Below are 26,161 nucleotides of genomic sequence, written 5' to 3'. Positions count from 1 at the left end.
CGGCACGCAACAACAGTGGCCTAAAGTATTGCCCTCTCTTCAACAACTGCATGCACAGATATACTAATTAACAGCTGTATATGCATCTGTACATAAGGGATATTATCAGTACAAAGAATAGAAAGAAACACCAAGAGTTATACCGTGGAGCCTTACCTTACGCAGAGATCTGTTCCGTACCCCCCCCCCCCATGTAAGGCAAATCCCGTGTAAGTTCGAGCCCCATTCAATATAACGGGGGTTGTGCTTGTGGCGGTACAGTGCGCATGCATGACAGGCACATGCGCCATTGATTTAATGGCGACATGACTTCCGCGTAAACAGAGAGCCATGTATGGTGCGCTCACGTATGGAGCGGGCGCACTGTATCTCTTTACAGCCCTATAAGTTACACTTCCGTGTTAACATAGCATTCTTTGGAAATCAGAACAGCTGAAATGCCTCACTTCTCAAACCAAATGAAGAAAAAAACCGCAGGATTATGGTAATTATTGATTTTTTTAATATAGGGAATTGTGAAATAATATGGCTTGAAGTGGTATCTAAGAGGAGTGCTTAATTACAAAGGACTCCAGTGGGGCGGAGCAGGATGTGCCATTGATAGCTTTTCTGGAAAGAGAGAAATGATTATTGTGATGGTGGCCGCCACCAAAAGAAATATGGTGGTTCAGTCAGGCTGTTAAAAAGATCAGAGACGCCACAAGATCAACTACTTTGTGATGTACAAAGGGAGCCTGCAAGCTTTTGCAAACATGTGCTTTCTGTCTGTCGCTAACCAACCAATATTAGAAGTAATCTAGCTAAAACTCCCTTGGCTGTTGGAAGATTAAAGAGATAGTAAGGTTATCACATCATTGATAAAGGCTAAAAATGGGAGTCTCTTGAGTCAGTAAAGGGAGGGAGTAACTTTAAATCAAATAGCTTGAATTTTATTTCTTCTGGCTACATTTATTTTACCAAGATTATAAGGCAGGACAGAATAACTGTGCTGGCTAGAGTGGGCTGCAGTAGAGTGTTCAGAGTGACCAAATGGGCTGCCACGTCACATAGCAGTTTCTGTTTTCTAGATTATTCTGGATTTGGGTGTATGTTTTGGGGAGGTGTTCAATCATTTAGAGATCATTTTATTTCTTATTTCGCATAGGACCTGAGAGGGGAAGAGCAAAAAAGGATTGGGAATCCATGCTTTTGCTATCCCTGTTCTAAGATGCATATGTTTTTTCAACTTGTAGCTAAACTCTATGAATGTGTCGGACAACCAAGAATCCATCCTTGTGGCAAGGCCTAGCTTGGCAACATCTTGATTTAAGGCACCCAAATATTCTTGTGGGTCTTTAGAAAAACAAACAAATGTAGAGAATGTTGCCTTGGAGCAATTCACAAAGTACCTTTCCACAGAACTGTTACAATTCTGTGGATTTCCCCACCACCACCCACTGCCACTATATCCGATGTCCCAATTGGTGACCCAGCACTCAAATACCAGTTCATAAAGCAGTACAGTCTCAATGGCAGCATGAGTCCTCTCATAATCTGATCCCCTTGTAGGTGCATTTGTAGCAATCAACCTGCCCTGACATAGGAATTTATCACACAGGACAGATCCTGTCCAGAAACTGAATTTAAACTGGAATAAACCCACAAAAGCAGGTAGCTTTTCAGACATCAGGAATTAACCCAAACAGAAAGTGGACAAAACCTGCAAAAGTGGGTTGATTTTCACACAACGTAGAGATTAATGAGCATTAATGCAACGTTAGCCTGAACAGAAAGTAAATGGAAAATCCCAACAGTAAAAAGGAGCAGACTTTGTCGACTTTCCGTATGGGTTAATGTCGAATTATTACTTATTAAACCCAATGTGTCTGAAAATCAACCCACTTTTATCGTTTTTTTCCAGATTTTTAAATTCCATTTCTGCATGGTATGTGTCTCATGCAATAAACTCCATAGTTCAGTTAGGGCAGCCGTGCATTGTCAGTGGATATGGAGCAGGCCCTAGCATCTTTGTTATGACATCCTGTGAACTTGGATGCCTACCAGAAGTACAGGGAAAGGCACAACTGTATGTCAGCCTCCCTTCATATAAAAAAGGCTGACCTGGCTATGGAAGAATGAGACTGAACTGTCATTTGTCATCCTGTCTTTATATATTATTTATATATTATTGTATTGCTATCCTTTTCAGTAGCATAGTTTATACTGGTGAAAGAAACTTGGGACTTTCAGAAACAGCTTAATATTTTACCAAGTAGTTACAGGATCTGAGAAGGGAACCCAGGAATGGTCAACACAGTGAAGTCTGCTTGCCTTCACATATGTCAAGCTTGCTTTGGCTGTTTTACAGCATGATATAGGAGCTTCTTAGCAGTTTTAGTGTATCAGGCTTGTACATAATACGTTCTTATCTGCCACACTTTATCCTTTACCTTTGTTCGTTCTCCAGAGAATTTAGGGGAGGGCAGGTGAAAATATAATTTTTTTATGTTCACTATGTAATTGATGAGGATGTTGGGTAACAAGTAATGTGCTGAAAGTCACCTTGTAATTACTTTTCTGCATCATGAGCCAGGGATTTGTACTTGTGCTCCTCCAGAGTCCCTCCAGAGTACCGTGCTTTCATTTCCTACACCGGTTCTGTGGCATAGCAATGCATCTTCCAGCTCTTGTTCAGTCATTTTCCTAGTTATATCTATAACTTTCAAAGTACAGAAATGTGACTTTAGAGCCTGTCTGGCAGTCATTCAGTGTCTTCCAGCTGTAGAATATTGCAAAGCACATTGAAATGGCTAAAATGCAGCTGCCCTTTTTTCTTTCAGTTTCCTTTGTAACATAACAGCAGGGTAGTACTGTAATGATTCAATCACAATAAGATTTGTATCTTAGTGAGGGTTTTTTTTTTCAGCCTAAGAACTTGTTTAAGAACTGTATTCTAGGCTTAGGACTTTATCACACTTTCTCCTGCTAAAATAGCATTGTTTGTAAAAACATTATGCAGTTAGATTGTCCTCTTCCCTGTTGCACCTTTGGAATCTTTCCAGCTTTGCAACCTTCGTTTGCACTAGACTAACCACTCAGTACTGCTCCTTTTCCTAGTTTGGCACACACACACACAAACACACACATAGAGCGAGTGAGCGATGCCCCCTCACAGAAGTATAAATAAAAACTGCTTCTGTTTAAAAAAAAGGCATTTTTTTTTTCTTGCCAGCTTCCTGATTTGGGATAGACTTGATTAATCGCTGGCAGGTGAAAGCCAGCAACTACAGTAGTGATTAATCTGCCAAAGTTTAATCAATTCTGAAGCTCCAGCAACAAGAACAGCAGAAAAGGTTTAATGAAATAAATGCTACAACAAAGACTCTTTCCCACTTACATTTTGAGGTGTATGTGAATGTATGTGGGGAGACTCCAGAACGGAGCCACTCAGCAGCAAAAGGAGACAGAGGGCTGGGGGGGAATTTCCTTCTTAGCTTCTATGACAAGCCCCAATTAGGGGTAGTCATTTGCCAATGATTTTGTTCTCTGTAGAGAAAAAATGTTTAAAAGTTTCTCAGTTACTTTGCCAATTGTGAAGAAATTAAATAGAAATGTCTACCCTTATTCCTTCTCTCCTGATCACTGGAGCACTTAAGCTATTCCGAAAGCATGCCTACTGGCCTCCCAAAATCAGCATTAAATTGGAATTGAACTATCCTTGCAGAATGGTAGCAGGAAACAAGACATCTCAGATATTAGGAATAGGAAACTACAAAGATAGATTTGAAAGAGAAACAGCAGAATATAGTTCATTCATAAACTACAGCCCCTCAGCAATGGATTGAACAGGGATACTGGCTACCTGACTCACTACACACATTTCAACACTGTCTGACCCCATCCTCAGGGAGGTATCCTACACTTGTCTATTCTTTGCACCTACAGGCTAGTTTCCATTGCCAGCCTGGTCTTGGCTCTTCATTTCCATACACATTGGCCAGTTCCCAATGTCTTTGTTCACTAACAACCATTGTTAAAAGTGGACTTGCTATTTCATTTCCATACCCAAAGGATTTTGAATTTGAATTGACATACCAATCAATGGTGTGCGTGTGTGTCCCTGGTTTCCACTCCACTAAATACATCTGACAAAGTAGATTGATGTCTACAAAAGCTCATGCTGCCAATTTCTTTCAGTTAGTTTCAAAGGTGCTACAAGATCTGTTTACAGCAGGAAACAAAGTTATTGATGGTTTTTTTGCATTGGTAAAAAAATTGCTTTCAAAACAGTCTCCTACTGAGAACAGTAGACAAGAAGCAATGTCATGTGATCAGCCCCAACCAAAAGCATGATTATCCTGCTCTAGTTGCAATTTACCTGCCTCGTATAATAAAATCCTTAGTAAGGGTTTGAGGCATGGAAGAATGAGGATTTGTGCATCCTTACTATGTTCTAGATAGTCTGAGAACTGCCTCTTCAGTCCCATGGTGAATGGGGTTTGGGTGGATAAGAACACTGGAACAAAAATTCTCTGATTGGTTTTACTTATTATATATAAATATATTATTCCTATTTATTAATCAAATATTATATTCAACAGTGCAGAACAGTATGAGGTAGGCTTAACATTTGTCATGCACATTTCAAGAAAAATATTTATACTGCTCTGAGGTAACCGAGAAGCAATTACCATTCTCCTTGAAAGGAGAAGAGGGAGTGCATTCTGTGACAATGCGATCATTCACATGTCCAGATATAAGGTGAAAGTAGATATCTGTCCTTAGCACTGTAAGGAGAAGAGGGGCACTAATCCTCTTTCCCACAGCACTCCTTCTCTTCCCTGCCACCATCGTTCCAATGCTCCTCTTCCTTCCCAACTCCAAAACAGAGTCAAAAATGGAGAAAATCATAGAATTTCAGAGTTGGGAAATACCCCAAGGCTCATTTCATCCAGTCCAAACTTGAAGCAATGCACTGGTGAGAGATAAGGCTAGAAAGTGGGGAGTTCAATACTACAGTTGTCCCTCCCGATTTGTGGGGGATCCGTTCCAGACTCCCCCCCACGCAAATCTGGGAAAATGCTGATATTGAAGTCACCATTGATTTCGATGGCTACACACTCCCATGTGTGCTGTTGTGCATGCGCCTTGGGCACACACACCATTTTGTCCCTACCCACTTGCTGTCTGTGAATGGTGAGACAGCGGACTCCAAGTCCACAAATCAGGAGGGACAACTGTAGTCTTTTATACACTCCTTTTACTGGACAAAGAACTCACCCTCTATATGTGAGCAAGATAGACTTATTTTCATTTAGCCACCTGGTTCAGCAGTCAAATCTCTTTTCCCTTCATTATGTTTTACATGTCTGAAAGAATTACATGGAGCTATGTTGGATGTTTACATTATACATTAAAGAATTTTATTAGATTCTGAAGTAGTCTCTATAAATATTTTACTCAGTCTTCATCATAAAGAACCAGATCTTGTTTTTTGTCCTTGGTTTTGACACAAGAGGGTAGTAATTTTCTCCCATCTCTGATTTCATGGTTCTTTGTTTCAGGACTTCAGAGAGTCCGCCAGCTATCAGAAAATACGAGGTACTTCAGACGAAGATTGCATGAACTAGGTTTCATTATTTATGGCAACGAGGATTCCCCTGTTGTGCCTTTGCTACTTTACATACCTGGTAAAATTGGGTAAGTGACTGTTTCCCCTCGGAAGCTATGCAAAGTGTTCAGAATTTCACTTGTAGGAGGTTTCATTTCACAAATGCCTTTTTTTCAAAAACGCATAGGAAAATATAAACCAGCTCTAACAATTTCTCTGTTTTCTATGCCGATCCAACTACTTGTCTGATCTGGTATTTTCTTTCCTGACTGGCTGCAACTCTCAGGCAGAGCGCTTACCAGCCACCAGTGCTTGGAATGTAACTTTTAAAAACAGTTTCTCCTGTTAGTAATTACAGTGTTTAAAGAATAAAAATTTTCTGTTGCTCATTACAGTGATGAACCTAAGTAACTTGATATATTAGTCCCAATCCTACTGTTGGCCCCAATTACAGTAGACTCTTTGAATCAATGGAATTTCTCTATATGTTGACGCTCTATTCCAAAACACAGTGTTAGTTCAATAGAACTAGTGTAGTTGCAAGTAACAAACAGGATTCATGCCAGAATTTGTTGTACTATTCATGACTTTTCCATTATTTACATTTACTTTTTGGAGTAGAAAACTGTTAGGATTGATAAGAGAGTTGCATAAAGCTTTAAATGTATATTTTAAAAGTAGCTACTAGATATCCTTACTTGTTACATTAATAAAATAATTTTGCTCTTCCTCATTATTTTACTTTGGAAATGTGGCTTTATTACTTTAGTCCCTTCTTATCCCACAAGAATAACTAGTTATGGATGGCTGCATTAAGTGTAACTTATAGGCTGCAGCGAGCACCCATAGGGGAATGTGAGGAAAATAACAATCCGGGGTGACGCCCGGGTCCTCACTACCAATGTGAGAGGAATTTTTGAGGGGCAGTTTCTATGTAGCAATTTCCACATTGCTAGGATAGTTCCTATTGGGAGAAAAAGACCCATCTTGGACCTAAAATATCCAAAAGAAGGCCAAAAACATGGACATATCATAGCCCAGTGTCCCCTAGGTATGATTTGCAGGCACAAAAAACCATTCTTTCTCCTTTTTTAGGGCATGTGACACGGTACGGCTCTCCAGAGCCTCTTGGCGATGAGGGAATTTGCCACCTTAAGCCTCAGCAGTTGCCCACCCTATCCTTTTAACCTTAATATGTTAGTGATCAAAGCCTGGTGTATTCTGTATGAAAAGATATGATGTACCACTATGCCCTCAAACAGACAGCCTAAAAGAGCTGCCATCAGGCCACACTGAGGGCGTGGCATTCAAATGAAGGACGCCCCAAAAGCAGCCAGAAGTCTCTGGGCGTGCCTCATCCCGGAAGGACTGGTCAAAAGGGAGTAGTAAAATTCCACTCCTTTTTGGCACCCAGTTCAGGACCATGGCAGCAGCCTGGATCAGGGCCAGGTGTGTGCATCTGCCGCGGTCCTGGTGTAAACGGCATCGACACAGACCTTTTGTGCTATTTGCTTCACCCCATAGATATGCTTCATTCTGATAATTATCAGAGAGCCACTGCATCTTCATCCTGGTCCTGCTGGACTTGAAAAAGCAACCGCAACAAAGCTTAGTCAGATGTACATCTCCACCATTGCAACAGTCTTTGAAAATTAGATCTGGAAACCACCTGAGTTAGAAAATCATATTTCTCATTTTGATTGACGTTTAAGAGGCTTCTTCCTCTTTAACTTCATTACTAGCTCTTCCTGGCAGGCTGCTGGCTTTTGCTCCTATTGAAATATGCATGAGAGCTTCCAGCCATCTTCCCAAAAGCTGGGTAGATGAGTACACAGGCATATGTGTAAAAACATGCAGCACACTCCTCTGCATGCTTCCTAGGAAGCAAATCCTTCTGTATTAAATAAGAGTTACTACCAAGTTAAGTGTGCATAAGGTTGCAGCCTAAGTCTCACACATTCTCAATTTATTTGGCACGTTGTCCCTTTTGTACAATAATTTACTCCTGTGGATATAAAAATCAGATCATACTAAGCTAAGGTGGATGCACCATATTTCTTTCCATTATTTCTTCTCCTTCTTCCTTTGCTTCTTCTTGAAGCAGGAGATAGGAAGAAAATGAGGCAGAAAAATTAATAGGGAGAGAGAAACTATTATCAGAAGCTAGAGAAATAGAGAACGTGTTTACTTTCTAATGATGTCATAACATTTGTGTAGTTACCTTTAAATATTTGATTCTATCAACCTGTCAAAGATGTCGTGCTAGGAGATTTCCAGTGTCAAGACGAACTTGAACTGTATTTAGGGTAACAATAAAAGGTGCCCTAAAGTAATTAGGGTGCTGCCTTGGGGTATTAATTAATTAATTAATTAAAGCTTAAATAATGTAATAATGCTCACCTTCCAATTATTCTTTCTCTGCCTGACCAGCTGTATCTGGCAAAATATCCACTTTTTGGATCTGGTCACTGTAGTGGAAAGGGATGGAGGAAGGAGAGATATCTGTCATAAGACATATTGTGCAAACTAGTTTTGAATGGTATCATAAGATCAGTTAGGAAGAGCCTATCTTGTCCCACATTCTTTTCCCACAGAGGATAACCAAAGATCCTAATGGGAAGCCCACTAGTGGGACATTAGTGCAGGAGGCCCCTACCTTTTGTGTTGCCTATCAACTGGTAAGGGAATAAACTGGTAGGCATAAGGGATGAGAGTGAAAAGCTCAGCACTTTTCATGTACAAATTACACTATTTTTGTGCACAAAAAAAGTTTTTTCACAAAATAATTTTGTGTGACTTTTTTTGTACAGAATGTATTTTTGCATACAAATATACAAATATCACCAAAAAAAGTCCCAGGTTACAAGTCATTTTAAAAATGTGTGGGAAAAGCACTGTCACAATCTCATTAAATGGAGAAATGTTTTGAATTTTTGTCTTACATGCAAGAATGAAATAGGTGAATATTTGGATCAGTTCTCTCTGGTCATTTTTATTCCATCTCAATACATATTTAGATAAAAATGCAGAATGTGAACGTGACAAACAGGTGTTTGAAAATGTGCATATGATGTGGGCATAAAGTCATACAGAGAGCTAGCATTTGCCACAAAGTGCATTTCGTACAAAATTAACCTTTTCCCTCCCAAATGTAGCTTTTATCCAGAAGCAGTTTACATAATCTTTAGTTGTGTATGCCTACATGGCAGAGGGTTGGATTAGATGGTCCTTGTGATCCCTTCTAACTCTGATTCTACAGTTGTATTATCTTTGACTGCTTATAATCAGTGAGTGCAACGGGACTGCTTTTTCATTTACATGCTTTTCCAGTTTGGAGAGAAAATAATTTCCCCATTTTATTTCTTTACCCAGGGCTTTTGCAAGACGTATGTTAGCCAAAAATATTGGGGTGGTAGTAGTTGGCTTTCCAGCTACCCCAATCACAGAATCCAGGGCTCGGTTTTGTGTATCGGCTGCTCATACACGAGAGATGTTAGACACGGTAAGCACAGCAGATGGCTTTGTAAACACATGTTGAAGAGAAGCCTTGCCATGACTCTCTTACACTCTGGTGCATTTATTGTCTGTCTTGCTTAATATTCACCATTGATTACTTTCGAGAGTTTGTTTCTAAAAAAAGTATGTACTGTATCTATTTGTTTGAAATAGGAGATTTCATTGGTGCTAAAGAGAGATATAAAATAGGAAAGTACTATTTTTTTCTGAAGCAGATTGCATCCGCTTAGAATGGAGTGGGCAACCACAGTGGGCCAAGGGAGCAGTTTCTTTGGGTGGAAGGGGAGCAAATTTATAGTTATGAATACACATATATAATAGTAATACACACACACACACACACACACTTTATAGTGTTTGGGTGTAGAAGTGGCTGATAATGCTTACCAATTTTTGGGGGGCGGGGGGGAGAATCTTTATTGATTAGGCAGCTGTTTCTCTAATGGGGTGAAAATAAACTACAAAATTCTCATTTTCTGCATTGTTTATTGCATAACCTTGGACAATGTGTAAGACGTGTTACTTTTGTCTAATGTCTTAACTATTCTCTTAGTCAAAATCAAGGAATAAGAAAAAAAATTGCTTCCCATTCTGACATTGTAGGTTTTGTGTGTATGTTAATGCTTATCCTTTTCTTGTGTGTGTGCCCTTGAATAGGAGATCTGTAGAGGATTTCCCTTGCTGAATTCACTGGGATTAACTTCTAGTCAATATAGATGGGAGTATGTTATGCACAGACAAATACAGCTCCACCCATAAGAATTATTGCAGGATTATGGTATTCATGCCCAGTCAGTTTGACAAAGAAAGAGAAAAAAATCAATTGAAATAATGTGTGAAAGAGCATTAGACCTTAAAAATCGATTGTGAATAGTACATTTCTAAATTAAAAACAGAACACAATCTCTGTAAGTGTTTAAAAATAATGGTAATGTCTTCATGTAGCATGAAGCAAGTGCTAAAATAGTGCTCACTGCCGGTATCAGCCAAACGATTGGGCTCAGCTGCCCAATAGTAACTGCACACTTCAAAACCTTACCTTTTAAAATCAGAGGAGGAACACTAAAGGCATGTACAAAAGTAGAGGCCACATTGGACTTCCTCAGGTAAGAGCAATGACAGAAGCAATGTTGGGAGAGCAGCACTGGGATTGCATAAGGAGGCAGTATCATGTGGACCCCTCCTTTCTGCCATCCTATAAAACACAAGTGGACAAGCCATGGCAGTTCAGCAATAAACGCCTCATGTGGAAGCAGCTTTATAGTTGTGTAGCTCCTTGGTGGTGATGCTAAGCAGAAGCAAGAGGCACTTTATATTTTTCTAATATAGTGCAATTTTATTACAGGTCCTGAATGCTCTAGATGAACTGGGAGATTTTTTGCAGCTGAAATATTCCCGGCACTCCAGGTCATCTCGTCCTGAACTATATGATGAAACGAGCTTTGAACTTGAAGATTAAGTATCCCTCCCATGGAGAAACCGTTGTGATGTTATGAGGGAGAGGGGAGCCTAAACAATAGGAATGCATTTCTTCTTTTCTAAGGACAGTTTTTGCTTCAGTTAATTGAACCAAGAGAAGTACTGTGTGCGTTTTACCGGATCGGATTCTGTGTGCAAGAGACTGGAATATTGCTGCAGATCCCCCTGCAACAGAAATACAAGTTTTAGTATTATTATTTGATGCAAAAGACTTTATTCCATTAAGTTAATTGCTACTGTGCAGACTTTGTTATGGGCCTTTTTATGAACAGGCTTTGGATAGTTCTCAATTATGATTACAATAAACATTTTAAAAGACTGGTTTGAAATGTAGTATGTTGGGTGAAGGAAAAGAATTCTTGTTAAACTGGCTTTCACTTCTGGAATAGCATATCTCCATTGGAGTTTATATTAGATTTTTGGCAATAAAACTGGGAAGTAGACATCTATTGGCCAGCTATAGTTTAACAGAAGTCTGAATGGGGAAGACTGACCATTCGGGATCCTACAGTTACTGGCAAAAGGATGGGGAAAGGTGCAAATCCTTTTGGCCAGGTAGTGTATATTTTTTTAAAGAATTGTTTACAAAGGTTTTTTAAATTAAATTTGGCAAAAAAGTTTATACCAAAAAAATATCAGTTTCAATTCTTACACAGTTGATACATTGAATTCTTTTATAATTGAAGGTAGAGGTTTGCTTGTAAGTATATTTTTTTTAATTTGTTTGATCTTAAAGCAATGGCACAGGCTTTTCATGCACATTTTAATTAAATGTTTCAGTTTCCTGTTTGCAACATTCACAGCCTTACGGTATACAAAATACAGCTGATATTTACAAGCCCATTTGTTATTCTTAGACTATTTTACAGGCTTGGCAAAGTATATTTGTGAGTAAAGGACACTTTGGCTGTTAGATACATGGAATGTGATACTCAAAGAATTTGCCGTTTGTAGTTTTTGCTGCCTTTTAAATTGAAGGATCTCTGGTTATCGATGTTTCTGTCATGTAATTAACAGATTTGGAGATACTTGGTCTGTGTTCCAATATGAAATTTCTATATCTGTGTTTCCTAAATGTTTAAAACGCTCACTGTTTTGAGACCAAAGATCTAGAAAGCAAAGGAGAGATGAAAGGAACAGGTAAGCATATTACCACTTCCCTAGCACTATGAATAAGACCGGGACTAATATGGTCTTCCGACTGGGTTGGATTTGAAATGCTTCCCAAGTGTTAACAACTAAGACCTTTTTACTCTGTGTAGATTTTATTTAAAAAGTAACTGGTTGAAAGTCACTTTGGTAACTTTTGAGGGAGCTGCAAGCTATTCTGGAAATCTGATGGCACTGTAAACACATCCGATGGTTAGCTTTCTGTTGCACAGATGTACTTTGCTTTCATGTTCTTAAAAGCTGTGGTATCCATTTAACCCACAGCTGCAAAATTAGATTTAAGAACAGAACAATTAAATTGTGGAATAGCAATTACAGTATATGACTCCCCTGCTTGTTAAAGAGCTTTGAGGATAAAGCAAGGCTGATTAGTTATGAGGTCCCTTTTTGTTGTTCAAGTTAATAAAATTCAATGCTGCTATAATGTTAAGAATGGACCGCAACACATTCCAGAATATCAAATGTCTGTTTCAGAAGTGAATTTTGTGGGGTGGAGAGTGAACTATACAGTGTTGTTATGATTGTTCACTTTGGCAGATGAACTTGAGAAACACTAATGGAGCCCATGTTTGTGCATTATGCAAAAACGACTGTATAAAGATTAAAGAATATTTTTGTGTTTTTTATTTTTGAAGTTGGCTCATTTATTCCTTTCAAGTTTGCATGGAGGATCAGGATGACCTTTCCATTCTAGGAACGTCTACAGTTGAGATCCACAATCCACAGGATCCATATAACATCCTAATCTCAGTGACCATTTGTGGGGGGGATATGGCTTCTCTCTTTTTTTCCTGTCTCTCTGTGTCTCTCTTTCTTTCTTATTGGGGTCCAATTTGAGATTCTAGCAAAAAGCATGTTCTTAAAAAAGACAAGTTTTAATTAGGTTGAAGAAAATTACTCCTTGTGTTTGTTTTCCTCCTTTCCACCATCTCACAGCACTCTGAGTTTATTGTTGTAGTTGTTAGGTTGAGATGCTGAAAGAATTAGCAATAGCATGCCCTGTGATTTTGGTATGTGTGGCAATTTGCGGCACCCAAAGTGGGTGCTTTTCACGCTGACTGCAGTTTTTCAAATAAACTTTTTAACAGTGGGCATATTTGGAAGCTGAAAATAAAACCGTCATTTCAGTTGAACTGTTAGCATTCATCTTCAGTGCATAAATATCCCCTTGATTCTTTGTCATTCACCATCAAAACTCCTAAAAGGACATCCTTTCCAACCCAGTCTCCTGTCTCTTGCTGTCTTCTACCCGTCCATAATCAGATTGTTTGTGGGCTATTTTCTTCTATTTCTCTCCTTAAAAATAAAGTAGTTATAGTAGATGCTAGAGTGAGCCAGACCCTCTGAACATAATCAAAAAGTAGGGCTATTACTTAGGCAGCAGTAATACCTGAGCTGCCTGCGAAAAGATGAACATGGCTTATGCACCACATGTGCCTCGGAAGACTGTTGTTGGAGCTATTTTTAAAAGAAAGCATTTGCTATAGTCTACCTTTGCTAGTTCCAACTTCTTTCTACTTCTTTGCCCCAGTTCTCACACCTGTACCAGATGTGCTCCTGGCTGCATTTAAGAAACCATCTCATAAGTGGTTATACAAAGTAATAGCAATAGCAGCTTCATTTATATACCCCTTCATACCACACTAAGCAGTCTCTAAGTGGTTTACAGCTGTAAGCTAATTGCCCACAACATGCTGGGTACTCATTTTAGTAACCTCCAAAGGATGCCAGGCTGAGTTGACCCTGAGCCCCTGGTTGGGATTGAACTCATAACCTTGTGGTTTGCGAGTGAGTGGCTGCAGTACAGCATTTAACCATTGTGCCACCAGGGCTCCTAAGAAGTAGTTGTCTGGTTGCAGTTTTGTTATGGCCAGATCCATTTCTGGGTACACTAGGGTTGTGTAGGAGCTATCTTGATTTTCACGGTGATGCATTTCACTTCAGCACCCAGAAAATAACACAATCACCTGAAATGGATTTTGAGTGCAGTTGGGGCAATGCTATTTTAAAGAATTTTACCTCACTCTTCAACTCAAAGGTTTATTAAAGAAAGCATATTTTTCAGTCAAATCAAATGTATATAAACAGCATGGAAGCAAAGGTCTCAGACAACTGGGAAAATCAAAAGGCCTTCATTTGGAGCTGTAAACGTCTTGTAGGAACCAACCTCCTCTCCTATTGCATTGTTTCCTGCCACCAACCAAATATTATATTCCTCCTTTGGAAACCAAAGCAATTTTTGAAAGAAATCTCCATGCTGCATGTCCTCTCCTTTCTAAAGAGAGAGACTGTGTCCTAGTAACAAGAGTCAGTTGAGCTCTAAGCAGGTGTGGGTTCCCTCAGCATTTCGCATTTCAGTTTTAGCATGTACACACATGCCTCTCCTCAAACAAACAATCATTCCCACCTTTTATTAAAAGGGTAGAAATTCCGTTTCCAGATATTGCCAGCAACTCTAACCTGTAAAAACAGAGGGAATGCCTTCCTGACAGTCATTTGAGGGAAGTATAGATGTCCTAAGATACTTGCAACTCTGGACCTTTTGCCATCCATCCTTCAGGAGGCATGAGTGGAGTCTGATTGTTACATTTTTTGCTCTTTCTCCCTACTTCCAGCTTCTACCAAGTCACCTCCAAAAAGAAAGTTTTGCATTTTGCTAGAAATGTCCCATTGGAATCTTGCCTCTGCTAACTATTGCCCATCTAGCACTCACTTCTATGTTCTCACCCCCTTTGGATTTGGGCTAGCTAGGTGTCATGGTTTGAACGTTGGACTATGACTCTGGAGACCAGGGTTCGATTCCTCACTTGGCCATAGAAACTCACTAGGGAGTTTATCACACAAAGGAGATCGGGAGTTTATCCTATGAATATCCTGGAAAAATCACATAATTACATGAAACAGTTTCACACGACATCACACAAAACCCACCATTAAAAGTTATCACAAAGAAGCATTAATGTGCATCTTTTTACTTTCAGGATTTCAGCGACTCCATTTTTGATGTCACTGTTTTTGCACAATTGCATGTGGTAATCATTCACGCAACTACCATTTTCGCTTTATTTGCGGGATGCTTTAAATGCGCTTTAGCCTCTCTTTAATGTCAAAATTAGCTCCAGTGTGATAAACACCTAGGTGAGGTTGGGTGAGCCCCAGAAAACCCCATGATAGGTTCACCAAAGGGTTGCCGTAAGTCAGAAACGACTTGAAGGCACACAACAATGGCAAAGCTAATGTTTAGGCAAATTTTGTTATCCCTATCAACACCACTGTCTTTATAGGTGCAGAGAGATACAGAGTCAATGCCAGTTTAATCTCTGAAGAAACTTCACAATCAAAGCATAAAGATCCTTTTCTCCAGACACCACTCACCAGTGAGGAGAGAGGGAATTGATTTAGTTCAAAGACCTAGCTGTGTTAGTTTGGAAATTCAGCATGCAAAGGGATCTTGTAGCACCTTTGAGAAGAAGCTGTGAGCATGAGCTTTCAAAGACTCAAGGATTTGATAGCTCATGCTACCGGCTTCTTTCTTCAGTTAGTCTCCAACGTGCTACAAGATCCCTTTGCATACTGAAGATTTAAGTTTCTGCAATGCTAGAAATTTGAGGAATGAAGGAAAATTTCATTGGAGGGGGACAGAAATCTTACTGGTGGGGAAATGACCTTCTTTTGTCCCCCTCCCACTACACCCCTGGGTTGACCTTACAAACCTCTGCATCTTCAGAGGCAGGTTATTCCATCTGCCCCCCCCCCTTTCCCCCCTTCCTTTGACTCACACAGTTCTATGTAAAACACCTATGGAAAGCAGAACACTGGGCAGTTACGCTTGCTGTTTTACTTTTCTGGTTTGATTCCCATATCTTGCTCCCCCCCCCCTTACTTCATGCCAATAGCTTCAAATTGAGCCAGGCATGGGTGGTGATGGTGGTTTTATGATTATGTAGCAGATAGCATCTGGGCGTCCTGTCCTGTCCGGCAGGCTGCAGTTTTCATATGGCAGGATAACTTGGACTGCCTATGAAAATGTTCCAGTTGGCTTCTTTAAGAGCAAGAACATTCAAAACTCATGAACAGTGAACCAGTGGTAATAATCTATTTCAAAAACCATTCAATCCCTCCACTTCATTATTTCTCACATTTGGTAAATCACATATATCCTCCAACTTAACAAGGACCTGTTCCTCTACAGTTTCCAGAACCAGTCTATTATTAAACATACACAGATTTTGGACATCACAATAGTGGCGGTCAGACTTAAACTATAAATACTGTGTAAAAAATATTTGATCTCAGGGGGAGAAGCTTTCTTTTATATTAAAACTTTAAGTGTTATGAATGGTTTGGTACTTAGTGCCAGCTGGACTGTGAAGTGTGGGGTTTGTTTTTCACATGGATCCTTCTTTTTGGCAAGAAAACTCCACTTGAAAACTGTAAGAACAATTTTCTTCCATTTCTTAAAACGCAGTCCTAAATAAATATCCACAGTTTAGGTAAGCAATAAAAATACATCAGTAATCAAATGCAAGTTAAAGTAGAGATATTTCTGCTAAACTGGAGCAGGAGATGAGCCTGTTTCAAATGGCTCTGCCCAACAATAAGGAAAGAGAACAGCTTCTCAGCTTCTATATACAAAGCTATCTCTTCTGGTGATATTCAGTGGTATCTGCACATCTGAAAGACCCACTGTGGCTGCATTCCCACTATGATTTAAAGCGAATTGCTGATTGGGTTATATGACCATCATTCCCATTTGAAACCAGTTCCGATCCTACTGTGATCGGTTTCAATTGCAATGAAGCGAGGCAAATGCTCTTTCCTGACATTAGTTCTTTGGCGGTTCTTTTGAAAAGAATCAATTCCAAAGTGTGTTCAACGAGTGGGAATGACGGATCTGAATCTCATCATTCTGGAGGGGAGGGACTAATGGCAGAGGGGTGTGTGTGTGTGTGTGTATGTATGTATATGTGTGTGTGTGTGTGTGTGTGTATATATATATATATATATGGACAGGTTGCTTACCTGTAACAGTATTTCTTCGAGTGGTCATCTGCGAATACATACAAATGGGTTTCACTGCGCCTGCGCAGTGCTGCTCGGAATCTTCTGGAATCACTGGGCAAAGTTTACTTTGCAACATATAGAAACTTTTTGGCGGTAACTCCGCCCACCCGTTATAAGGCCCCTACCTTCCCGCTCTTTCCCCAGTTCCTTTTTTCCGCCGCGCTAGCTGCTTCAGGGAACTTCGCTCTTGCTTCGGTTATTGGATCACTGGCTATTGACTTCGGACCGTTCTTGACCATTCTCTTTGACCATTGCCCCCATTGTATTTCGACTTCGGACTGCTTTTGACTTCGACTTTGTCTCCTCTCCATCTCTCCGGAACGATGTCACCTCCTTTTAAAAAGTGTGATGTCTGCGGGGGCAAACTCCCGGTCCAAGACCCTCACTCTTCATGTCTTCTCTGTCTTGGCGGCGACCACGACATGAAATCCTGCTCGCTCTGCAAATCTATGATGTCGCAGCGCATAAGAACCGTGAATCCTGCCTGACGTCGGCGATTGCCCAGGGTAAGGTCCAGGGGGAGACTTCCCATCCAGTTTCTGCTCCTTCCCTCCCGGCTGCCGCTCCCGCCTCGGCCCCGCGCGAGAGTCCTACAAGCGCCGCTTCGGCTCCTCCGGCGCTATCAACCCCTGCCAAAGTGGATCGCGGCTCCCACAAGCCCAGTGCCACCACCAAGTCGTCTTCCGTGGTCAGCGGCTCCGTAAGGCACAGAGTTCGCCCGCGCGGCGGGCAGAGGTGATGGCCACAAGGAAGGCGGTTTTCCAAGTCAGTAGTCTCAAGTCCGCTGTGGCCATTGGTTCAAAGGGCTTGGATTGGAGTGCGGACAGTACCACCTCCAAGCTCCAAGCCGGCGCCGGTACCGACACAGGAGGATGTAAGTTGGCACATCCCTTAAGGAACCCCTTCACCAAGGGATCCCTAAAAAAGGAAGCCCTCCCCCCGAATTGGTACTTAGCACAAATGGCAGACAAATAGCACTTGATGGATGCGAGGCACAGCCCCTCATCCAAAAGCGCCATCAAAAACTCCAGCACCACTGGAGTAGACACCTGAGCAGGAGACAAGCCCTTCCGATCAAGGAAGAGGGTAAACCTCTTCCATTTCAGGGCATAGGACCGCTGGGTAGAAGGTTTCCTTGCAGCCAGGATCACCGTCCTCACCGCCTCTGGCAGGGCAGTTAGGGCTGTATCCTCCAGGCCACCAGCGGTAGGCTCTCGATGTCGGGATGGAGAATCCGTCCGTCCTGGATCGACAGCAGGTCCGGGCGGGGATCGAGGCGGAGAAAGCATCTTCTGGAGCGGTGGAGAAGGGATGCGAACCAGGGCTGTCTCGGCCACCACGGGGTGATCAGGATCGCTTGTGAACGGTCCGTTGTCATCTTGGACACCACCCTGATGATGAGAGGGAACGGTGGGAAGGCGTAGAGGAGCTCTCCCGTCCAAAGGAAGGCGAAGGCGTCTCCGAGGGATCCGTCCATTCGTCTCCTGGAGCAGAACTGGGGACAATGGCTGTTCCATCTGGTCGCGAAGAGGTCGATCCGGGGAGTTCCCCACCGGTCGAAGAGGTCGCTGACCGTCTCGGGATGGAGCCTCCACTCGTGGCATACCGACGGAGATCTGCTGAGGCGATCGGCCAACTCATTGTCCTCTCCGGGGAGATGAATCACCTGGAGGAGGACCTGCTGTTGGATGCACCAGTCCCAGATGCGCAGAGTGAGGTCGAGCAGGGTCCTGGATCTGGTGCCTCCTTGTTTCTTGATGTAGTACATCACAGTGGTGTTGTCCGTCCTCAGGAGGACCACCTTTCCTGCGACAGCGGATTCGAATGACCTCAATGCCTTTTCCACTGCCAGCATCTCCAGAGCGTTGATGTGGAGAAGCTTGTCCTGGGCAGACCACTTGTCCTTTACGACCAGGTCGAGCAGGTGGGCGCCCCATCCCTCCAGGGAAGCATCTGTTGTCAGAGTCAGTTGGGGCTGAGGCTGATGGAAGGGCATCCCGGTGCACACGTTGCACCAGTCCAACCACCATCTTAGGGAGGCGGCCACCGGTCTCGGTACCGTGAGCCATTTGGACGGGGGGTCCTCCATCGGGGAGAAGACCGAGAGGAACCAGGACTGTAGCGGCCGGAGGCGAAGTCGTGACCAAGGCGTGACAGACGTTGTCGATGCCATGTGCCCCAGGGCGACCTGGACGTCCCTGGCCCTCACCCTCCTGTAGGAGATGAAAGGCTTGAGTGACGCCGCCAGGACCTGGAAACGGTCTGGAGGGAGAAAGGCGGAGCATCTTTCGGAGTCGATGATGGCCCCGATGAATTTGACCTGCCTGGTGGGTGTGAAGTGGGACTTTTCTCAGTTGACGACCAGTCCCAGGGAGTCCAGGAGGTGCAAGGCGAACGAGACCGCTTCCTGCAGTTCTTGTCGGGACTCGGCGGCGAACAGCCAGTCGTCCAGGTAAGGAAAAACCATGAGGCCTTTCTGATGGAGATATGCTACCACCGGTGCCATGCACTTCGTGAAAACTCAGGGCGCCGTGGCCAAACCGAAGGGAAGCACGTTGTAGTGGTAAGAAACGGGACCGACGGCGAAAGCGAGGAATCTCCGGTGGGACTCCCGAATCCCGATGTGGAAATAAGCGTCCTTCAGGTCGATCGTTGCGAAGCAGAGGCCCTGATGAAGCAAGGGAAGAATGGAAGCTAGGGTTACCATTCGGAAGCGCCGGTAGTCAAGACAGATATTCAGATCCCTCAAGTCCAGGATGGGTCTGATGCCTCCATCCGATTTCGGTACCGTAAAGTACCTGGAGAAAAAGGCCCTGGAATATTGGTCGGGCGGTAAAGGGGAGATTGCCCCCTTGCTAAGCAAAGTGCGCACTTTGTCGAGAAGGGTGTCCGAGGGGGGGTGGACATGAAAACTCCAGTCTTGGGGAGTTCTTGGAACTCGAGGGCATATCCCCTACGGACGATGTTGAGTACCCACGAGTCCGTTGTGATGGAGGCCCAGGTGGTAGCAAATGGCCTGAGTATGTCCAGAAAAAATGGGGAAGAGGAGACGAAGCGCGCTAGACCCCATCAGTCTCTTTTCTTACCCTGATCACCGTCCTGCCGGCGGGGCTTTCAGTGCCGGGTAGGAAAATTCCGTCGGCCAGGGGAAGATGATGACTGGGACGCGTGCCTAGATCGTTGAGCGCCCTGCTGGTGGAATTGGCGGTCCTGGCCAAATGGCCTGTAGGACTGTCCTTGGGATTGCCATGGGCACTGCCTCTTGCGAAACGGGGCTGACACCGAGGATGACATGCCATGTTTCCTCACGGCTGCCTTCATCTTAAATTTGCGATTAAGACGGTCGTCGGTGTCGGTGTTGAAGAGCCCAGACTCATCCAGAGGCATCTCCTCGATAGCCGACTTGACTCCAGGAGTGAGATCTGTGCCCCTCAGCCAGGCGTGACGGCGGAGTGCCATTGACGCCGACATCGCTCTACCCACACAGTCAGTGATGTTGCGGCACGCGGTGATGAGCCATCCCCCTATGGAATGGGCCTCATCTATGACTTCAACCAGTTTCCTCTGGACATCATCCGGGACCTCGGGGATCAGGGGGGAGATGGTCTCCATCAAGGACTGCACGTAGGCCCCCATACATGCAGTGTAGTTAGTGGCCTTGACAGCTAAGCAAGAAGCTGAATAGGCCTTTTTAGCCAATCCGTCGATCTTGCGAGCCTCCCGGTCTACTGGAGAGGTGGCCTGCTTGTGGGTGGAGGCGAGCTGTGAGCCCTCTACAATGGCTGAGTTCTGTCTCGGATGGGTAGACAGCCATGGACAGGATGTTGGCGAAACGCGGTAGAGGGTTTCCACCTTCCGCAAAGTGCTGACTAGGGCCGCCGGGCTATCCCAGGACCGCTTGATGATGGTCTCCAGGGACGGAAGGAGAGGGATGCAGGGTGGGGTTGGAACCCGACCATGGACCCTTTGTTCTACCGGATCTCAGGCCGCCTCCTCAGGGTAAGCCAGCTCAATGTCCAGAGCCCTGGACATTTTGATGACGTGCTCACTGAAGGATCGGCGATCGTCAGTAGGAGACGCTGGCTCGGGGTGGTGCATGACCTGTGGAGAGTCCTGCGGCGACAGGTCATCATCAGAGGGCGAGTCAGGTGAGGTCGGCGATGGTATCGGCACAAGGTCCGACTCACCAGGTGCTCTAGTTCGGGACGGTCCCGGCCGGGCCCATGAGAGCGTGATCCAAGCTCAAGCCTTGATGAGGAAGACTTAGCTGCTGCGGTGGAGGGCTTGGAGGTGACCACCGTGGCCTTGTCCCTTGGGGCCCGATGACGGTGACCTTCATCAAACTTGTGGAGAGCCGTCTCTCACAGGACAGCCATGTAATAACGGTCTACCTCTGAATCATAGAAGACATCGAGGTCCTCATGGGCGACATCTTCGGACGGTACGGTCTCCGGACATGGTACCGAGATCGGGGAGCGGGCGACCATCGGGGAACGCTGAGGCGGAACGAGTTCCTCATCATCTGAACCGACGAACTCGGCGGTGGTCAGCTCGGAGCGCGGCGGAGCTAGACGTGGGGCATCATCCCGCCCGGAAGAGCCCTGTGGCCGCGGAGTGGGAGTCTGGAGGGTCGGAGCTGGTACCGAACGCTGCGGAGTAAGAGGCTCAGCATCCTTACGGCGGCTGTGTCTGTCGGAGGACTTGGAGGACTCCTTGCGAGACTTCTTCTTGGGTGGCTCAGAAGAAGCGGAGTCAGAATGTTTAGCTTTTTTAACGGGCCTGGGCGCCTCTGGAGGAAAGAAAGGGTTCTCCTGGAGTTCCCTCACCCGGGATGGGCCGGCTGAAGACACAGAGGCCGCCGGGGCAGAGGTCGACGGAGTGGAAACTGCTGCCGTCGGAATGGTGGGGTCTCCTCCCTTAGCCTTTTTGGAGTGTTTGGGCTTACGGGACGGAGCCAAGGTTCAACGGTCGGTCCCGACCTTGGAGGCGGAGCCAGCAACCGAAGTCGAAGCCGTTGAACCCTTGGTCCCCGACAGTGGGCAGGGGCTCTTTGAGGGTTTGGTGGTGGTACTGGACCTGTCTGGGCCGCTGACCACGGAAGACGACTTGGTGGTGGCACTGGGCTTGTGGGAGCCGCGATCCACTTTGGCAGGGGTTGATAGCGCCGGAGGAGCCGAAGCGGCGCTTGTAGGACTCTCGCGCGGGGCTGAGGCGGGAGCAGCAGCCGGGAGGGAAGGAGCAGAAACTGGACGGGAAGTCTCCCCCTGGACCTTACCCTGGGCAATCGCCGATGTCAGGTGGGATTCACGGTTCTTACGCGCCTGCGACGTCATAGATTTGCAGAGCGAGCAGGATTTCATGTCGTGGTCGCCGCCAAGACAGAGAAGACATGAAGAGTGAGGGTCTTGGACCGGGAGTTTGCCCCCGCAGACATCACACTTTTTAAAAGGAGGTGACATCGTTCCGGAGAGATGGAGAGGAGACGAAGTCGAAGTCAAAAGCAGTCCGAAGTCGAAGTACAATGGGGGCAATGGTCAAAGAGAATGGTCAAGAACGGGTGGGCGGAGTTACCGCCAAAAAGTTTCTATATGTTGCAAAGTAAACTTTGTCCAGTGATTCCAGAAGATTCCGAGCAGCACTGCGCAGGCGCAGTGAAACCCATTTGTATGATTCGCAGAGACCACGAAGAAGATATATATATATATATATATATATATATATATATATATATAAAATTTTATTTTATATATATAGTTCCCAAGTCAGGCTACCACTTACATCACTGATGACATACATTTTGAAGCAGCGCAAACTAGTGGGATGACAATCGTGCCAAAAAAGAAGGGGATAATGAAAAGATCCACTTTCATAGTGGAAACGACGGACCTTTTGGAATCGATTTACCAACATGGAGCTAAGGCAAACCACAAACCGGTTTAAATGTACATGGGAATGAGCCCTGTGACTTTAGCAAAAGAAGTAATCAATATTCTCTTCTGAACTGAGTAAGGAGTAGAGCCACAAAGTTTAGTCTGCAACTCTATACTAATGTAGCTGGAAATGAATCCCATTAAGATCAATAGAGTTTGCTCAGAGTTTGGGGAAATATTTTTGGAATACAACTCGAAGTCTCACCCTAGCCAGGATCAGATTTGGGGTACCGTAGCGTGAGACGTCAGGAATCTTCGCAAAAGACAATAGTCCTTGGTCAAGAGGAAGGCAGAAAGGAAAGAGGAAGAAATAGATTATTTTATAATAATTTTTATTAATTTTTAAAAACATAAAAAACAACACTTATCATCCATTCACAGCGTACAGCATATGGTAGATTACTAACAATGGGTTCTACAAGTGGTATTTTCATTACAAACAAAAGTAGCACGATCCCCATTAATAACATACCTACCTATTCAAACATAACTTCATTTCAACCAGTCTATCTTTTAATTTGAAATTTTTAGATTTTAGATTATCTGTTAACTAATAATACCAAAAAATATGTTTGTTGTTCTAATTATACTTGATCTTACAAATTCTTTTTTTTTCTTACAATTTTCATTTATAGAGTATATTCTAACTATTCATAATTCATTCTAACTAAACATAAATTAACTCTAACTAAACATAAATTAAGTATAATTGGAGTTCCAACGGAAACAATTTATCTTTCAGCTGCTATGTTACTAAGTAAACCAAGCCATTAGCTACAGTTTAGCTTAGATCCATTCCCAGGACTGCGTTCTTTCCCCATCCTCTCTGTAGAAAAGAGAAAAGAAATAATGTTATTCCAATCTTCTCTAAATACATTTGATGTTTCGCTTCTAATGCCTCGTGAAAGTTTGTCCATCTGCATCATGTCCAGTAGTTTGAACAACCAGTCTTCTTTTGTGGGGGCTTCCTTTTAATTTCCATTTCTGAGCGTACACTATTCTTGCTGGTGATAACATATAAAACAATATTTTACCATACTTTTTTTTTCCAAATCCAATTCTATTTCATTTAGTAAAAAGGCCTCAGGTGAGAACTTAAGTGTTTTGTTTAAAATTTTAATTTCAAAATAAACCAGTTTCCAAAAGTGTATAGCTCTCCCACATGTCCACCACATGTGGAAAATTGAGCCTTGTTCTTTCCCACATTTCCAACATAAATTGCTGAAATTATTATATATTTTACTAAGTTTTAAAGGCGTTAAGTACCACCAAAAATAAATCTTATAGTAACTTTCTTTAACTTTTTGACGACGTGTATATTTCAGTCTTCTTTTCCAAGTAAATTCCCACTGTTCTAAATCAATAGGGAAGCCAAAATTTTGGGACCACTTAATCATGTTGTCCTTAGTAACTTCTTCGTCCATATAATATGTAAGAATACATTTGTACAATTTTGCTAACAAAGCATCCTTGCTTGACATTAATTCTCTTTCTAATTCAGAGTCTATTTTTACCAATACCATATTGGGTTTTTCATCCATAAGGAAGCGTTCTCTTAGCTGTCTATAGAAAAAAACAAGATACTTCATACCCTTGTTCAGTAAGTTTTTCTCTTGTCTTTAACTCAAAACCATTATTGCTTGGCAAGATCAAATCCTCATAGAATATCTAGTTTTCTTTCTTAGGGTTATATTTTAAAAAAGCTTCATGAGTGGAAGCCCAGATTGGTTTTTTATACTTCTTCCAAACCCTAAATAAAGCATTTCTCACACAGTGGTTATTGAATTCTCGATTTACTTTGTCCTTATCATACAGGAGATAGGCGTGCCAGCCAAACCATAAATTTACACTTTCCAAGTTCAACAAATCTTCATCTTTTAGTATAATCCAGTCTTTTAACCATGATAAACAAGCCGCTTCAAAATATAATCTAAGGTTTGGCATGGCAAGTCCCCCTCCCCCTCTCTTTAGTATCCTGAAGATATTTCATCTTTATTCTTGCTTTTCTGCCCTTCCAAATAAACTTTGCAGTTCCCTTTTGCCATTCTCTGAATGGTTTTTGGTTAGCAATAATTGGGATAGATTGGAATAAAAAGAGAAATTTCGGTAATATATTCATTTTCACAACAAAGACAAATCCAAATTATTCCAATTTTCTAAATTCTTTTTTACACTTTGCCATAATTTTTCATAATTATTTGAAAATAAATCAGAGTTCTTATTTGAAACCCAAATTCCTAAATATTTAGTTTAGTGTTTTTTTACAGGAGTTAAAACCTGTAATTGCTTCTAACTCTTTAATTTCTGATGACATATATTATCTTTATTATGCCTCCTTGGGATAAATCCCCTTTGGCCTGAATGTATTACTGATGGTATAACCTTTTTTTAATTCTTTCTCTTAGATTACTTGCAAACAAGATATAGTCATTGTTTAACAGAGAAATTGGCCTATAGTTCTTCACTTGTGTTGGGTCTCTTTCTTCTTTCGGGATCAATGATATTTCCGCTTCCTTCCAAGTTTGGGGAAAGCTATCTCCTTTTAGATTATCCATCATATATTTCAGCAGTTCAACTAATTCTTGTTGAAATGTTTTTTAATAAAGTGATGAGAAACCGTCTGGATCTGGAGCACTGCCTGATTTGCTGTTCTCGATGGCAGTTAAAATTTCTGTTGCTGATATAAGTTGATTAAGAAGAAGTTGCTGTTCCACAGATATTTTGGGTAGATCAGTATTTTTAACACAATACTGTCTTCTTCCTCTTGTTTATATAAATTCCCATAGAATTTAAGGAAAGCCTTATTTTATTCTGCTCTGTAAGCATCACTTTGCCATCACTTTGAATCTTTGTTATCATCTTTTATTCATTTTTTTCTCTGAGTTTAAAAGCTAACCACTTTCCAGGTTTATATGAGTGTTGGAAACACTCAATTTAAGGTATTTAATCTTCTTTTCCATCTCTCCAGATAACAATATTGAGAGTTGTTTTTGTAAGAGCTTAATCTCTTTGTTTATCTTAAAATTTAATGGATTTTCTTGACATTCTTCTTCCTTTTTTCTCAATTCTTCCATAATTTGCTGTGTCTTTTCATCTCATCTTCTCTTGTATTGAGTGTTATGTTTTATAAAAACACCTCTCATTACCGCTTTTGAGGCTTCTCAAGTTATAATATGATCAGTGCCTTTCCCTGTATTCTCCTCAAAATACGACTTAAGGGCTTGTTTTGCCTTCTCTACATCTTTAGGGGATTGTAGAAGCTTTTCATTTAATGACCATTTGAATGAGGTTTTAAGGTTCTTTATTTTCAATACTATGGGGTTGTGATTTGACAAGGTTTGTGGTAGAGTATCCACCTTCTGTATTTGCACAGAAATTGTCTTGGAAACCAAAGAAAAATCAATTCTCGAGA

General features: G+C 42.6%; 1 protein-coding gene across 1 annotated transcript in view; it reads left to right on the top strand.

Moving 5' to 3' along the window:
• The window catches only part of SPTLC3 (serine palmitoyltransferase long chain base subunit 3), a 137,512-nt gene extending 125,171 nt beyond the window's left edge, over window positions 1–12,341 (top strand). The window contains exons 10-12 of the mRNA XM_089519253.1: window positions 5,544–5,679; window positions 8,963–9,092; window positions 10,452–12,341. Coding sequence (XP_089375379.1) covers window positions 5,544–5,679; window positions 8,963–9,092; window positions 10,452–10,565 — 380 coding nt within the window. The 3' untranslated portion in view covers window positions 10,566–12,341. The remainder of the gene's footprint in view (window positions 1–5,543; window positions 5,680–8,962; window positions 9,093–10,451) is intronic.
• The last annotated feature ends 13,820 nt before the right edge of the window (window positions 12,342–26,161 follow it).

Source organism: Sceloporus occidentalis, unplaced genomic scaffold (genome assembly GCF_023333645.1).
Source record: "Sceloporus occidentalis isolate IW3139 unplaced genomic scaffold, rSceOcc1.0.p SCAF_4, whole genome shotgun sequence".
Lineage (NCBI taxonomy): Eukaryota > Metazoa > Chordata > Lepidosauria > Squamata > Phrynosomatidae > Sceloporus > Sceloporus occidentalis.
This window is presented reverse-complemented; position numbering and strand designations above follow the sequence as displayed.